Raw genomic sequence first — 13,458 nt, 5'->3', positions numbered from 1 at the left:
GCCGGAAAAATTACAGGATGTGTTTACAATTGTTGTTGGTGTGTCAACTACTCCTAAATCATCCCGTATATAAGTATTTTGGTTACACTGTTTACATATTTGATAAGCTGGTTGTTGCATCAGCCATGTACATCTGTTTTTGTCCATGTAGCCTTGTAGGGCTTCATGTTGTATGATGAACCGTAATGTTTCATCTTCTACTGCTGAACTGTCATCCTATATGCTTACAAGTATTTTTCTGTTACAGTATAGGTGTAGCCGTATAAGGGATGCTCTTCCGTTGGGACTTCGTTATTTTTTGAAAGGAAAACTGTAGGGGTGGTAATGGGTTATGGCCCTAGTGCTCTATTCACAATCCAACTTGATCTTTAATATTTTTAGCTCAAAATTATATAAGATTAGAGCTCTGCTCTTTTAGAATCCGGTCTTTAGATTATCTAGGCTAAAAATTAAAACCCTTTACCACCTGTAGCTTTATTACCCGTTTGCAGTTTTTTCAGTGAATACTACCCGTTTACAGTTGCATCTCCATCTGTTCCGAACAGCTTTGCTGTTTGCGCCGGCCGGTGAACCCGCTTGGCCGCTTGGTTTTTGTTGCGCACCTCTTGGCTTTTCTCTGCTGCGTTGCTGGCTGCCGCCGCTGCTAATGCTAGCTAGGCCAATTCTTGAGTAATGTCGTCACTCGCCATTGGCTAGGACTCAATGAACGGGGTTGATAAAATTTTATATTAGTTCTAAGTGGTATCAACGGATGGGCTCGATGGAAGATCCGAAGAGCCTCTTGAAGGTATCGTCGATGTGTTTTGTGTTGTCTTGAGATGTTATATATCACACGTCATCAGCATTGAACAAGGCAGCCCTGGTGTCACCTCGTCTCCCTCCAGCCATGAACCATCCGCAGGAAGGAGTTGTCTATGGCTACACCGAGCTCACCTACGTGTCCACCGCCGGCCCTCCCCCGTACCCTCCTCCTCCGCCGCCGCCGCCGCCTCCACCACGCCGCCGCCTGAGCCTGTTCTGCATCCTGGTCAGAGCCTTCATCGGCGTGTGCTTCTTCATCGGCGCCCTCGCGCTCCTCATCTGGCTCATCTACCGGCCCCGGACGATCCAGGTCGCCGTCGCCACGGCGACGCTCTCAGGCTTCGACCTCAACACCACCGCGTCGATCACCCCGGTGCTCTCCTACAACCTCACGGCGGCGCTGGCCGTCACGAACCCCAACCGGCGCGTGTCCATCTACTACGACCAGCTCCAGGCGGTGGGGCTGTACCAGGGCGTGCGCTTCGGCCGCGCCACGCTGCCGCTGTCGTTCCAGGGCACGAGGCGCACGGACGCGGCGCCGGCGCTGCTCGCGGGCAGATCGCTCGTGGACCTGAACGCCGACGCGTTCGGCGAGGACAGCAGGACGGGGGTGTTCCCCGTGGACCTGTGGGTGGAAGGGATGGTGCGGTACAAGTTCGGCGAGCTGACCACCACCACGGCGAGCACGCTGAAGGTCAAGTGCCACCTGGCTCTGAAGCTGATGGTGGCGTCGGGTTGGGTCGATTGCACTGTCATCGACTTTTGATGGATCGGGAAGTTCATGTGTAAAAAGGAAAAGAAGGGGAAGGTCTCCAGTAGGCCCATGGGGGTCGGTCCAAAGGATCCAAGGTTTTTTTTATGGATTTATAGGTTGTGGGCCGGACAAGGATGTGCATGCATGTGCTGTGGGCTTGGTGGGCTGGACCAGCGATCGATATTTAGGCTGCTTTTAGCCGGACTCTTGGGAATCACAGGGCCCAACCCAAAAAAATAATGCTGAGGAATCCGAAGGACATGCTGAATGTGGTGGAAGCACCGAAGCAGAAAGGCAGAGAGCCGTGTGAACACACAGAATTTTCCCGGGTCCGTTTTCACGATCAACTGCTCTGCTCTCGCACGCTCTGCTGCATGCTTTGGCAAAATTCCCAAACTAGATCCAAGTTCAGACTCCAGGCGAATTCCCAAACTAGATCCCAGAACTTTCGCCGAAGCTGACATCTCAGACCCCGGTTTTTCCACACACACGAAACGTAAGCAACAGCTACAAGTTTGCCGCTCAAACCTCTGAAAAGCAACGAGTCGTACCAACGGAAAAAACCAGACGCGTCTAGAACTCTGAAAAGACGACACGCGCTTCCAAGTCTCCCGTTTCACCGTGTCTCCCTGCGTATAAATAATCACCGAATAGATTGATCGTGTATCCATCACCAATCCATCGCGGTCTCAAGCAAATTCTGCACTGCGCGCGCTTGTAATTCCCGAGCGAAATGGCGGCCTACGAGAAGCAGCAGCCGCAGCCGCCGCTGAACGTCGGGTACTACGGCCCGCCGATCCCTCCTCCGCAGCCGGCGTACTACCCACCGCCGCCCGCCCCGCACCGTGGCGGCGGCGGGCCGCGCCGCCTGCTGTGCTTCCTCTTCAAGCTCGTGGCGCTGGCCGTCATCGTGCTCGGCGCGGCCACCCTGGTGCTCTGGCTCATCTTCCGCCCGGACACCCCCAAGGCGTACGCCGACTCCGCCGCGCTCTCCCGCTTCGAGCTCGGCGCCGGCGCCGGCAGCGGCGGCGGGGACCTCCTCCAGTACAACCTCACGGTGGCCATCCGCCTGCGGAACCCCAACCGGTTCGGGATCCGGTACGAGTACGCCGAGGCGCAGGCGTTCTACGACGGCGAGCGGTTCGGCTTCGACCCGCTGCAGCCGTTCTACCTGGGCCGCAAGAGCGACGCCCGGATCACGGCCGCGTTCAGCGGCTCGGCGGCGGTGGACGGCGACGACGATGTGCGGCGCACGTACCGGAGGGAGAACGGGGAGGGGTTCTACTACATCAAGGTGAGGGTGTACTCGGACCTGAGCTTCAGGGTCAGGGTCTTCCGCGTGCACGATTACAAGAGCAAGATCACCTGCGTGCTGCGGCTGCCGGCGCCCACCGCCGGTGGCAACGCGAACGCCACGGCGATGACGACGCTGGGGACGAGGTGCGACGTCGACTTCTGATCCTTGCCCGATTGTCCAAATTCCAAAGGCATGTGTTGTGTCCTTTGACAGCTTGTCTTTGTTAGCCGGCCGGGGATAATGCCGTTGACAGTGTCTTTGTTTGACCGGCAGTTTGTAAATGTCTTTTGGCTCGCGTGATCATTCTTTTGTTTTTTTATGCATAATAAACCTGAACTTTGTGATCCGTAGTTTTATATATGCCGTGGTGCCATTGACATATTGTCTTCACAGATTATTCAGGCTTGTAGTCTGTACAAGCTCCGCGCTTTGGGTTTTCATAAACTCTGCTAAATGCAGGCAGTCACGCATATAGTTTACAATGAGTTCATAACTTTTGTGACAGTTATTCTACGAAAGCTTAACAACACAGCCCCTTAATTTAGCTATGGCTGCTAGTATAGTGAGATTGTAATTAGTGACTGAAGCATTGGAGCAAAACCATGTAATTTCTTTAGGAGTCCGGCAGTCGCTGATACAACTGGTTTTTTCACTCTGCTACATGGAGGGGAGACAAATCTATGTCTTGCTTGCTTCATTCCTGTATACTGCCTCTAAAAAAATACAAACACTTGCTTAAAAAAAGAAATACAAACTCTGTCTGTGTCGACTGAGCTGCAAAATTGATTTTCGTACCATTCGCTTTGAGGCTGTTATCTATACGATATTATCAATGGTCAAACAATGTACTCGCAACAGAGTGAGGCCAGGACGAGCCCAGATAATGGGCTGCCAAACGGCAATACAGTATGATTACTTGTCAACTCTGCCATTTGCAGATTTAGCAACTCTGCTGAGTGCTCCAATACGACCTTCCTAAAATCCATCTAAGCTAGAACGCACAAGCAGCCAGGTGCGAACGCACGGTATTAACTGATGTTTGCAACAGAGCGGAATTGCATTGATGCGGCATTATGATTAAAAAGAAATTGCTACTTGTACAAGTTTAACCCATGTATTACATAGACCGAATTGACAGGCCATAAAGGCACTCCATATTGGCAACATATCCTATAAAAACCAACTAGCCTGTGCAAACTATAGAAACTCGAATCTGGGTTTTTGGATGAACATCCGATGAATGGGACTGGAGGTGGGACAAATTTGCATATAACCTCCCGTAGTTATCCCACTTAATCGTGTATTATGCAAATAGACCCCTCATACCAAGCGCCGCGCCCTCGGCCCTGCCCTGGGATTCCGGCGACGTTGTGAATTCCTGCTGTTCGTGCGGAATCCTCGAAAGACTGCAACGCTGCCGCCCTTTCGTATCCTTGACGCCCTCCGCCCTGCCCTGGGACTCGCTGAGGATGCCGCCCAGTGAAACGCCGCCGCCGCCGCCGCAGCAGCCGCAGGGTGACTCGCTAGTGCCGTCGCCGATGGAGTCCGCCGACAGTGTGGATTCCGGCGCGCACGTATTCGAGGAGGAGGACGGCGAGGGCCACCGCGGGATCAACCTAGGACTACCTGTTGTTCGTGCTCCTCCATGGCCTGCACTTAAATGATTATTATCAGAGCTACGTGCTCCTCTTTCGCATGTTGTTAACTGATCACGGCCATGAATATTTGCCTCTTTGTTCTTTATGCAGGAGTTATTAGTTAAAAATTCTACCAGTGCTACACCTTTTTTTTTATTAGTTCTTGTTGCACATTGTCAGGAATTATTAGGGCCAATTTTCTACCAGTGCTAATTTTCTTCCATTAACTGTTGGGCCATCCAAATTATGTTCTAGTCTGATGTACAGAAACAGGTATAGAGTTAATTCTAAATGGAAAAGCCATCGCACAGTGATGCTGTTATTCTTGAGATCATCAGGTTCCAACATTGGCAATGCCATCACTCAATCATTCTGGTATGTGTGATGCAAAGTGAGAGGGTCCAACATGGAAACTGGATGCTTTATATACATTGCACATTTAGTGAAATAGCAGAATATGCAGAGACATCAGACATTTTTCAGTGATCATACAAAATCATGTACACTATATCTGCACAAATGGCAAAATCATATACAATATATGCACAATTGACTACAACTAGAAGAAGCATTGGCTAGAACTAGAAGAAGCATTCCCTCAACGCAACACAGGCCTAGAGCAGCTAGCTCATGTGCCGCTCGATTACAAGCACGAGGAACATGCATACAACTGAAGCTAAATAGTTTAGCTGCCACCAGATCCTTCATCTCATCAATCAGCCCAGCAGACAGCGAACTGGAATGAGAATCCACCATGATGGCTTGGACATTTACACGCTTGGACTTGGTTATCTGAATGGCATGCCTATCTGAATATCTGCACTGTCATCTCTGTGGTGCTCGGCACCGGCGGTATCTTTACACCAGCGACGGTGCCGGGGGCATCTCCACGCGCCGCACCTTCTCTTGACCGCACGCGCGACAGTGCCGGGGGGCCGTCGCCGGAGAAAACGGCGCCGGCGACTTGCGTGCGGGCGGACGACTGGCAACTCGCGAAGGGTCGGCGGCGCAGCGAGAAACAAAGGGGCAGCGGGCGTCGGGCTCCAGCGCGGCCAAGCGACGAAACTGGGCGACAAGTAGGAGGGCGTTGTGGCGAGAAATAAAGGAGCAGACGCGGCGTCGAGGCTTGGGATGGGCGGCGGCGGCGCAGTCTTTCGAGGATACGAAACGAACGGCGGCATGTCCCAGGGCTGGATGCGGGCGAATCCCAGGCAGGACGTGGCGCTTGGTATGAGGGGTCTATTTGCATAATACGCGATTAAGTGGGATAATTGCGGGAGGTTATATGCAAATTTGTCCCACCTCCAGCTCCATCCATCGGATGCCCATCCAAAAATCCAGATTCGAATTTCTATAGTTTGCACAGGCTAGTTGGTTTCCATAGGATACGTTGCCATGTTGGTTTCCAAGTGTATATCATCAGTCTCTACAACTAGGGTTGAAAATGGGACGGGAAAATCCCGTCCCGACCGGCTCCGTTTACCGTTTAAATCGACCGTAAACCGTTTCCGCGAAAAAAATGGGAAAATGGGAAAACAAAACGGGAAAACGGGCGGGAACGGGAACGGGAACAGTTGGGGTGTTTTCCCGACCGTTTTCACGGTTCCCGTTTTCAGCCGGGAAAATTCCCGCGGGAATTCCCGTATTTGTCGTAGTCGGCTGTGTTACCTGTGTTGGAAATGTGAATTGTTGTTTGCATGTGTTCCAACGTGAATTGTGAATTCGTGATTCACTTTACCTGTGTTTCTTAGTTATACGAGTCTTGTTTCCATGTTATTTATGCATAGTTGTAATTATTTTATCGAGTTAAATGTTTGAAGTGGTTGTATGTATTTTCCCGTTTTGAGTTATCGATTCCCGATCGTAATCGGCATGCTCCCGACCGATTGATTCCGTTCCCGATATCCCGTAATACCGATTTCGTTTTCCCGTCCGATTTTCCCGTTCTCGTTTCCGTTCCCGACCAAAAAATACAGTTGCGGGAACGGTTGAGGGGTTTTCCCGACCGTTCCCGACCGTTTTCATCCCTATCTACAACAACGCCTCTCCACTACCTCGTGTCATTTCATCATCAGTTCATCACGCCATCACGGCATCAACCTTCTGCGGTTCAGCCAGCCATGAACCATCCACAAGAAGGAGCAGGCTACAACGAGGTCACCATCATGTACAACGACGGCGCTGTCCCATTCCCATACCCTCCGCCACCGCCTCCCCCACGGCACGGCCGCCTGAACCCATTCCGCATTCTTGTCAGAGGCTTGGTCGCAGCCAGCGCCGTCTTCGGCGTCCTCGCGCTCCTCATCTGCCTCATCTACTGGCCCCGGACGGTCCGGGTGGCCGCGGCCGCCGCGACGCTCGCCCGCTTCGAGGTCGACCGCTACGACACCACCCCCACGTCGATCACCCCGGTGCTCTCCTACAACCTCAACGCCGTCCTGGCCGTCTCCAACCCCAACAAGCGCGTGTCCGTCTACTACGACGGGTTCCAGGCGTCGGGCCTCTACCAGTACCACCGCTTCGCCCGCGCCGCGCTGCCGCTTCCGTTCCAGGCCACGCGGCGCACCGACACGGTGCCGGTCGAGCTCACCGGGAGCTCGCCCGCGCACGTCGACCTCCGCGCCGACGCTTTCCCACCTCACGAGAAGGGGGTGTTCCCGGTGGACCTGATGGTGGATGGGATCGTGCGGTACAGGTTCGGCAAGCTGACGACGGCCGTGGCGAGCAAGCTGACTGTCGAGTGCCGCCTGGACCTGAACCTGATGGTGCCTTCCGGTTGGATCGATTGTGCCAACTGGAGCTGAAGCTGATGCCTGATGGTGGCTTCCGGTTGGGTGGATTGGTTTTTAGGACAAACGGGCTGGTACTCCGCCTTCTCTTTGGTTGAAGAAGAAATAGAGGAGGTAATTACAGACACTGAGGCAAAACAACAAAATGGAAAGCAGGGGACCAAATCAAAGAGCGATAAAACTGTACTCCCTCCGTTCTGAAATGTAGGACATTCTAGGACTCAAAATTTATCCTCAAATATAAGGCATTCTAGGTTGATTGTTAACCCAATCATCTTAATTGTGCATCGTTTTCGGGTTTACACATCAACAAAGCGAAGAACTTTGAAATCGATAAAGACTAATAAGATGAAATACGAGCATAACCTTTTCTTTGCGAGTACTGTGGGCGATGGATCGATCGGTCATTAACCATTAGAATGAATCAAACGTATGGCTAATCGATGAAAATAGAAAAAAGAGCTAAATAGAAAGACATGCATACAACCATGTAAGGAGAGGTGCATGTAGGAGGGGTGCATGGGGAAATGGCATGCTACTTTAATTAGCACATATTTAATTATTAAAATAGAGTTCCAATACATAATAATTAGAGGTAGGAGAGTCTTTTCTACACAACCAAATCTGTTTTAAAAACTTTAGAATGGCTTATATTTCAGGACGGAGGGAGTACGTGGCGATGGATGCACCAGCCCAAGCTGGTCCACTACCTAAAGTTCTTGGAGACCTTTTGTGTTCTCTCATCGATCGCCGATGCTAGAGGATAGCTGATTTTTATCATTTATGGGGATTTCATTTAGAACTTTGTGCACCGGATTGTAAAGATTACTACCACACAGCAGCTACTGCCACGTGCCACCCAAACTATTGCTACTTGATCATAAAGAATGGCACTTGATTAGTCATAACCACTCAAAACTAAAGCAGAGTTAAAACAAGATATCTTAAAGGAAGTTCAATAAATATGGAAGGTCCGAGAGGAATGGTACTTGATCATGACCCCTCTATCTTGTCTAATTTAGGCTTTACATTATTCTTCCATATAATTGATTCTGCAGCACAAAGATCTGAGCTAGCAAAAGACCAACACTTTCACTCATCCACTCAAATAAAAACTCCAAATGCTTTGGAGATGTGAAGGAACTACAAAGACAAGTATCAATGTGAAATGATAAATGAACGATAACTGATATATGCACCTTAGTAAATAATATTACACCACAATCAGCCAGCCAGGGGAAAAGCAGAACTCTCACAGTAAGAGGCTGGAAGTTGTCTTGTTTCTTTCAGAGAAGACATCTGCATATTTTGTGTAATGAAGAGTATGGCAAGGAGCATTCGGCTCTTCCTCAACACTGTGCACATCTCCCTAAGTAACTGTGCCAGAGGGACTGAGAAAATAATGAAGATGAAAAACGTAAAGCAAAATCTCCTGAAGCAAAGAACCATACATTGTTAATCTGGTGGTAGTGCCAGAACTGTGTTCTCAGTGATGCTTTGGTTCAGTATAGCATAATAAACTTGCGTCATGCGCCAATGAGCATACAAAGCCTAATGAGTTTACACAACAAAGGGCTTTATCAAAAATGAAATTAACTAACATTCAACTACAGTAACACCCTATGAAAATTGTTGTTCGATCTCGGGATTATTTGAGAAGGTTCAACTACAGTAACACCCAATCAACATTCATGTTGTGATTATCTCGGGATACATCATGTTGTGACTCCATCAGTCAAGGCCCATGATGGAACCCCAGTGAATAGATCATCAAACCGGATACTGTCTATGATAGCAAGCATTCCAGTCTGTTCATAGTAATTCCACAACTCTTCATGGAGAAGTGGGAGAAATCTTGAGAATGAGTGCTGGTAAAGCACAGAAACTGCCTCAGGTATGTAATCAGCTTCTTTCATCCCAAGCAACGTTCCAGTTTCTGTCTCTTTCCCATAGATGTGTGAGAAGATATTCCTACCGAACTCTATGAAATCGAGAGCCCTGCTTATCTTGTAGACCCTAAAAGCCAGCCAACTGCTGAGCATAGCGTGCTGTTGGGCTATCAGGATCCATGAATCAGAGTGCTTCTTGTAGGGCATTTTGAGTCCCAGGATCGACGATGCGTTTGCTGAATCTTTTCTCATCAGGAAACCAATCATGTGCCCGTGCACCCTAAGGAATGCAACAGCATATGATGTAGCCGGTAAAAGTGAAGGGTCATTCTCTATCAGATATGCAGGTGTCTTTGCCTCTTTGGGTTCAATGAGCTTGTTATGCAGACCAATGAAATCTGGGCGGATACTTCTTGTGGCACCGGGTCCATGCCTCCACTTGAGTATCTTGGTAAGGAGGTTGCTTACCGCAGCAAGATCAGCAACCCTTCCCTGTTCAGTCAGGGGGGTGGTCTGCACTTTCTTCATCTGGAACGTACCAAGTGACGAGATCATCAGGTTCTTGATACTCAAAGACCCCAAACACAGATTCTGCTTGTGGCAATGAGTGACAGCTGAAATGAGCGACCACATTGTTTCCTTTCTGTTGAAATATGCAATGCATACTTGGAACATTCTAGAAGTTTGTGAAAATCTCAAGAAACTAACTTTGCAATGCATGAGGATAAGATCATGCTAAGGTAAAAAGGTTCTAGAAGAGTGAAGAGCAAGTATGGGTAATAGTTATCATGCTTCATGGTGAAGTGTAGAATTCTCTAGAGGAAAAATATTTGTATGATAGGATAAAGATGGAGAAAACTCTAGAAACGTAGAAGAGTGTAGAAGGTGGACACATAGCAACACCATAAGAACCATGGAGTCCTATAAATAGGGGTGACCCCCTCCCCCTTGCCATACCATGGAATAAGAGGTCTTATGTAGTAGATGGATGTTTTTCCATGTAGTGTAGTTGTGTCATGGTATGATAGTCACATAAAAAGTGTAAATATCATCTCGTGTTGTATCAAGTTGAGTTGTGAATAAATATTTGAGTTCCCTTATAAGTGTCGGTCTTCTAATTTCTAAGTACTTGGTGTATAAGTTGTGATCTATAGTAGGTTGGCTCTGCCACCCTAGATCACAAAGGATCTGGGCTCCATCATAGGAAGTCTCTGCCTCCCGGAAGATAGCTTCATCTGTTGGTAGGCTCTGCCACCCGGAAGCGAGAAGACGGCTCTGCCGTCGAACGGACCTTATACACTAAGTAGCTAGAAATTGAAAAGGCTAACCGACTCGAGAGTGAGTTGTGTGTCTTAGGTGTAGGTCTCTGCATAATGGGTATTAGGGCCACCTTCGTTCCCAACAATTTACCTTATCATTCAACATACGGGGTACACGTGGATTTTCATTCAGAAGCTTGTACAAGTCCTGTTGACAGTCAGGCACCTGTAATAGTAGATAGGGTCAATCTTCATCACCGAAGTAGGTTTCAGCATCCCCCTTTGTCAGCGAGAATGGGTTAACATTACACCTGAAAAGCCCAAAATTCCAATTAATTCTTGCATGAAGGGAAGAACACACCTAAGCAGAATTGCTATGGATTTGCCACATCAAAGGAAGGAATCACGTCACAGTTCAACAAAATTGCTACATCAACAATCAACAATAGAAATCAAACCACAGATCAGCACTTGCTACTAATTTGCTATATCAAAGCAAGAAATAAAGTTGAGCACTAATCACAGTCCATCACAGTGGCTACTGATTTCCAACATCATAAGAAAAAAATCATGTAAAATTACTACATCAAAGGAAAAAAATCATGTCATAGTTGAACACAAATGGCCGAGCTAAGTACCATCTGCGGGTCACAGTTCACATGAGAATTCTAAAAATGACGGTTGATAGGATCAGAGGAGCCACAGGGGTAGGAAGTAGAACTCACTTGGAGGGATTTGCATCACTGCAGTAGGTGCGAGTCGCCGTCCAGGACGTGGGACCCCAGCAAGGTGCGGTAGCCCCCCACTCGGTCCTCGAGGTGACCAAAGGTGGTGGCGAGTTGTATGGACGAGGTGGTGACGACGGTGACCGTATGCACAGAGGTGGAGTCGGCGATGACGGTGGCGGCGTGTACAGAGGTGTAGTAGGCGATGAAGGTGGTGTGTACTGAGGAGGAGGAGGAGGAGGCGGTGATGATGGACATGTGGTCCATGTGTACGGCGGCGGGGGAGACTGGATTGTGATACTGTGAAACGAACCGGGTTTCCGAAAGGAGAATCCGACACCCTGTATTGTCGTGATAGTCCCTGGATCAATAGCTATCATATACAAAACTCATTTCAATCACATATCACGGTCATACTTCTCAATAGAAGTCATTACATGGGTTTAATTACACATAATCCAGAGGATTTGAGATACGAAAATCAGAGTACAAACCCCTCGAGCTAAAGGATTACAAACAGAACTCGGAAACATATCTTCTGGGCATCCTTCGTCTTCTGGATTATTTCCTCACAGGCAAACTTGAGCATAGCTCAACCCATCCTTAGCGTCCTTCATCGTCATCCAGCTTGATCGTCGAAACGAAATAGGATCATGTATCTAACAAAGGATCATGTATCTAACAAACTATCACCAAGGACGGAATATGCTCACATCACCATCCGAATGCAGCTTTTAAGTGGAATGCACGGATATAAAAGAGTAGTCAAGGATAAGGCTAGGGTTTTCCTAAGCAGCAGTAGCAACATAACATCAGCCAAACTCCCAACGCGGGCCATTCCGACATCCCGGACTCCCGGTCAACTCACTCCTTCAGACTAGGCCTAACCCACCAAGTCGGTACGAGAACTCCCTCTCCTCACACCTCACCTGCTATCCAAGTAGGAAAGTAGACTAGAGGGAGGTAGAAACATCCATTAACACTACTCTATGAAAGTGAAGCTGGATAAAGAATCGTACATGACCGAGTATGCGGCTATACGTATAGTTTTAACTCTGCAGAGCTTGTACACTTGTACGCACTCACCCCGTGGATAGCCGGCAGCAACTCCGACAATCTTCGAAGCACCGGTCTACTGTAACGAGACTAACGGCTACGGACACCATCCTGCTTTCTCGGTCTGGGGTGCATCCTCCCACGAGAGGTCGCCTGGGACTGTGAAGCCTTCTACAGTCGGATTCCATCGAATCCTGCTAATCGGGAGCCATAGGGTCAACCCCTCTCCCCCTAACACTGATACCCTATCCTCCTACAGGTATGGTGCCATGCGTAGCTAGCTCGGACCGGGCCCATCCGCATAATGGATAAATGGTGTGTATGTTTGACATAGTTTCGTCTCCAGGTCCACTAACTCGATCCTTAAGTTGCCGAGGCGAGTATCTCCGTCTAAGTGCATATCCATCAACACGGTCCACGGTCGCACCCACTACAGGTATTGCCCGCCAAACTCCGCTGTGGTTCTCGAAGGAACGCCACCCCGAAGGGATCCTACACCCGCCACAAGTGCTCCGTAGGATTGTGCCCAACACACAGTCCCCAGCCCCTGATCCGAGGATCAGGTTAATTCTCTTGCCCCCGCTAAGATCCTAGACACCAGCTCCTCATATGGTGGATCTCCACTCACGCCAAGACTATCTACCACGAATTCCCACACAACACTCTCTCAACAAAGCACAACAAGACATCTAAACCATTCAACATGGTAGATAATAGGAGTACAAGGAATACGATAAATAAAGTAAGCCATGCAGGTTTATCTCAACATATAGTAAAGTGCTAGCAAATCTAGCAAGCAATGCCTACTAGGTGGTTAAATCGTAGATGGGCGTGAACCTGGCGTGTTTTCGTAATCTTCCTGGGCCTTTGGGGTCTTCTCGTCGTCCGAATCGTCGTTCGACTTCTCAGCAACAGGGTCCTATTCGTAAATAAGTATAAATGTCGGGGCTAAAGTGCAAATATGCACAAAAGTGTCCAAATAAGATCCAAATCACATCAATACATATTCTAACGCGTAGATCATGATTTTAGAAGAATTATGAAACTTGTTTCATATTTTTCGAAGGTCCAGTTGATTTATTATGAATTTTTTGAAGTTTAAATCAATTTTTGAAAATAATAAATGAATTTCGGAGAAAGGAAAATCCACAGGCTGACATGTGGCAGCCTCTGGGCGTGCCACGTGTCATACTGACGTCAGCATGATGTCAACATGAGCCGGTCAGTGCTGACGTCAGCATGGTCAATGTG

The 13,458-nt window shown here is 48.7% G+C and overlaps 3 protein-coding genes across 3 annotated transcripts; all 3 read left to right on the top strand.

Moving 5' to 3' along the window:
• The first annotated feature begins 886 nt into the window (after positions 1 to 886).
• Positions 887 to 1,567, top strand: LOC120675071 (NDR1/HIN1-like protein 10). The gene has a single exon (XM_039956162.1). The coding sequence runs from the start codon at positions 887 to 889 to the stop codon at positions 1,565 to 1,567; it is 681 nt and encodes a 226-aa protein (XP_039812096.1).
• Positions 1,568 to 2,156: 589 nt separating this feature from the next.
• Positions 2,157 to 3,526, top strand: LOC120672082 (NDR1/HIN1-like protein 10). The gene has a single exon (XM_039952375.1). The coding sequence runs from the start codon at positions 2,289 to 2,291 to the stop codon at positions 3,012 to 3,014; it is 726 nt and encodes a 241-aa protein (XP_039808309.1). The 5' UTR covers positions 2,157 to 2,288; the 3' UTR covers positions 3,015 to 3,526.
• Positions 3,527 to 6,609: 3,083 nt separating this feature from the next.
• Positions 6,610 to 7,293, top strand: LOC120675070 (NDR1/HIN1-like protein 2). Its single transcript, XM_039956161.1, has one exon. It carries the CDS (start codon positions 6,610 to 6,612, stop codon positions 7,291 to 7,293), a length of 684 nt encoding a protein of 227 aa, XP_039812095.1.
• The last annotated feature ends 6,165 nt before the right edge of the window (positions 7,294 to 13,458 follow it).

The sequence above is a fragment of the Panicum virgatum genome, chromosome 5N, assembly GCF_016808335.1.
Source record: "Panicum virgatum strain AP13 chromosome 5N, P.virgatum_v5, whole genome shotgun sequence".
Lineage (NCBI taxonomy): Eukaryota > Viridiplantae > Streptophyta > Magnoliopsida > Poales > Poaceae > Panicum > Panicum virgatum.
Note: the sequence above shows the minus strand (reverse complement) of the source record. Positions and strands in the feature narration are given on the sequence as shown.

Excerpts from the sequence above, each read along its gene's own strand:
- LOC120675071 (XM_039956162.1), top strand. The coding sequence starts at position 887 with ATGAACCATCCGCAGGAAGGAGTTGTCTATGGCTACACCGAGCTCACC.
- LOC120672082 (XM_039952375.1), top strand. The coding sequence starts at position 2,289 with ATGGCGGCCTACGAGAAGCAGCAGCCGCAGCCGCCGCTGAACGTCGGG.
- LOC120675070 (XM_039956161.1), top strand. The coding sequence starts at position 6,610 with ATGAACCATCCACAAGAAGGAGCAGGCTACAACGAGGTCACCATCATG.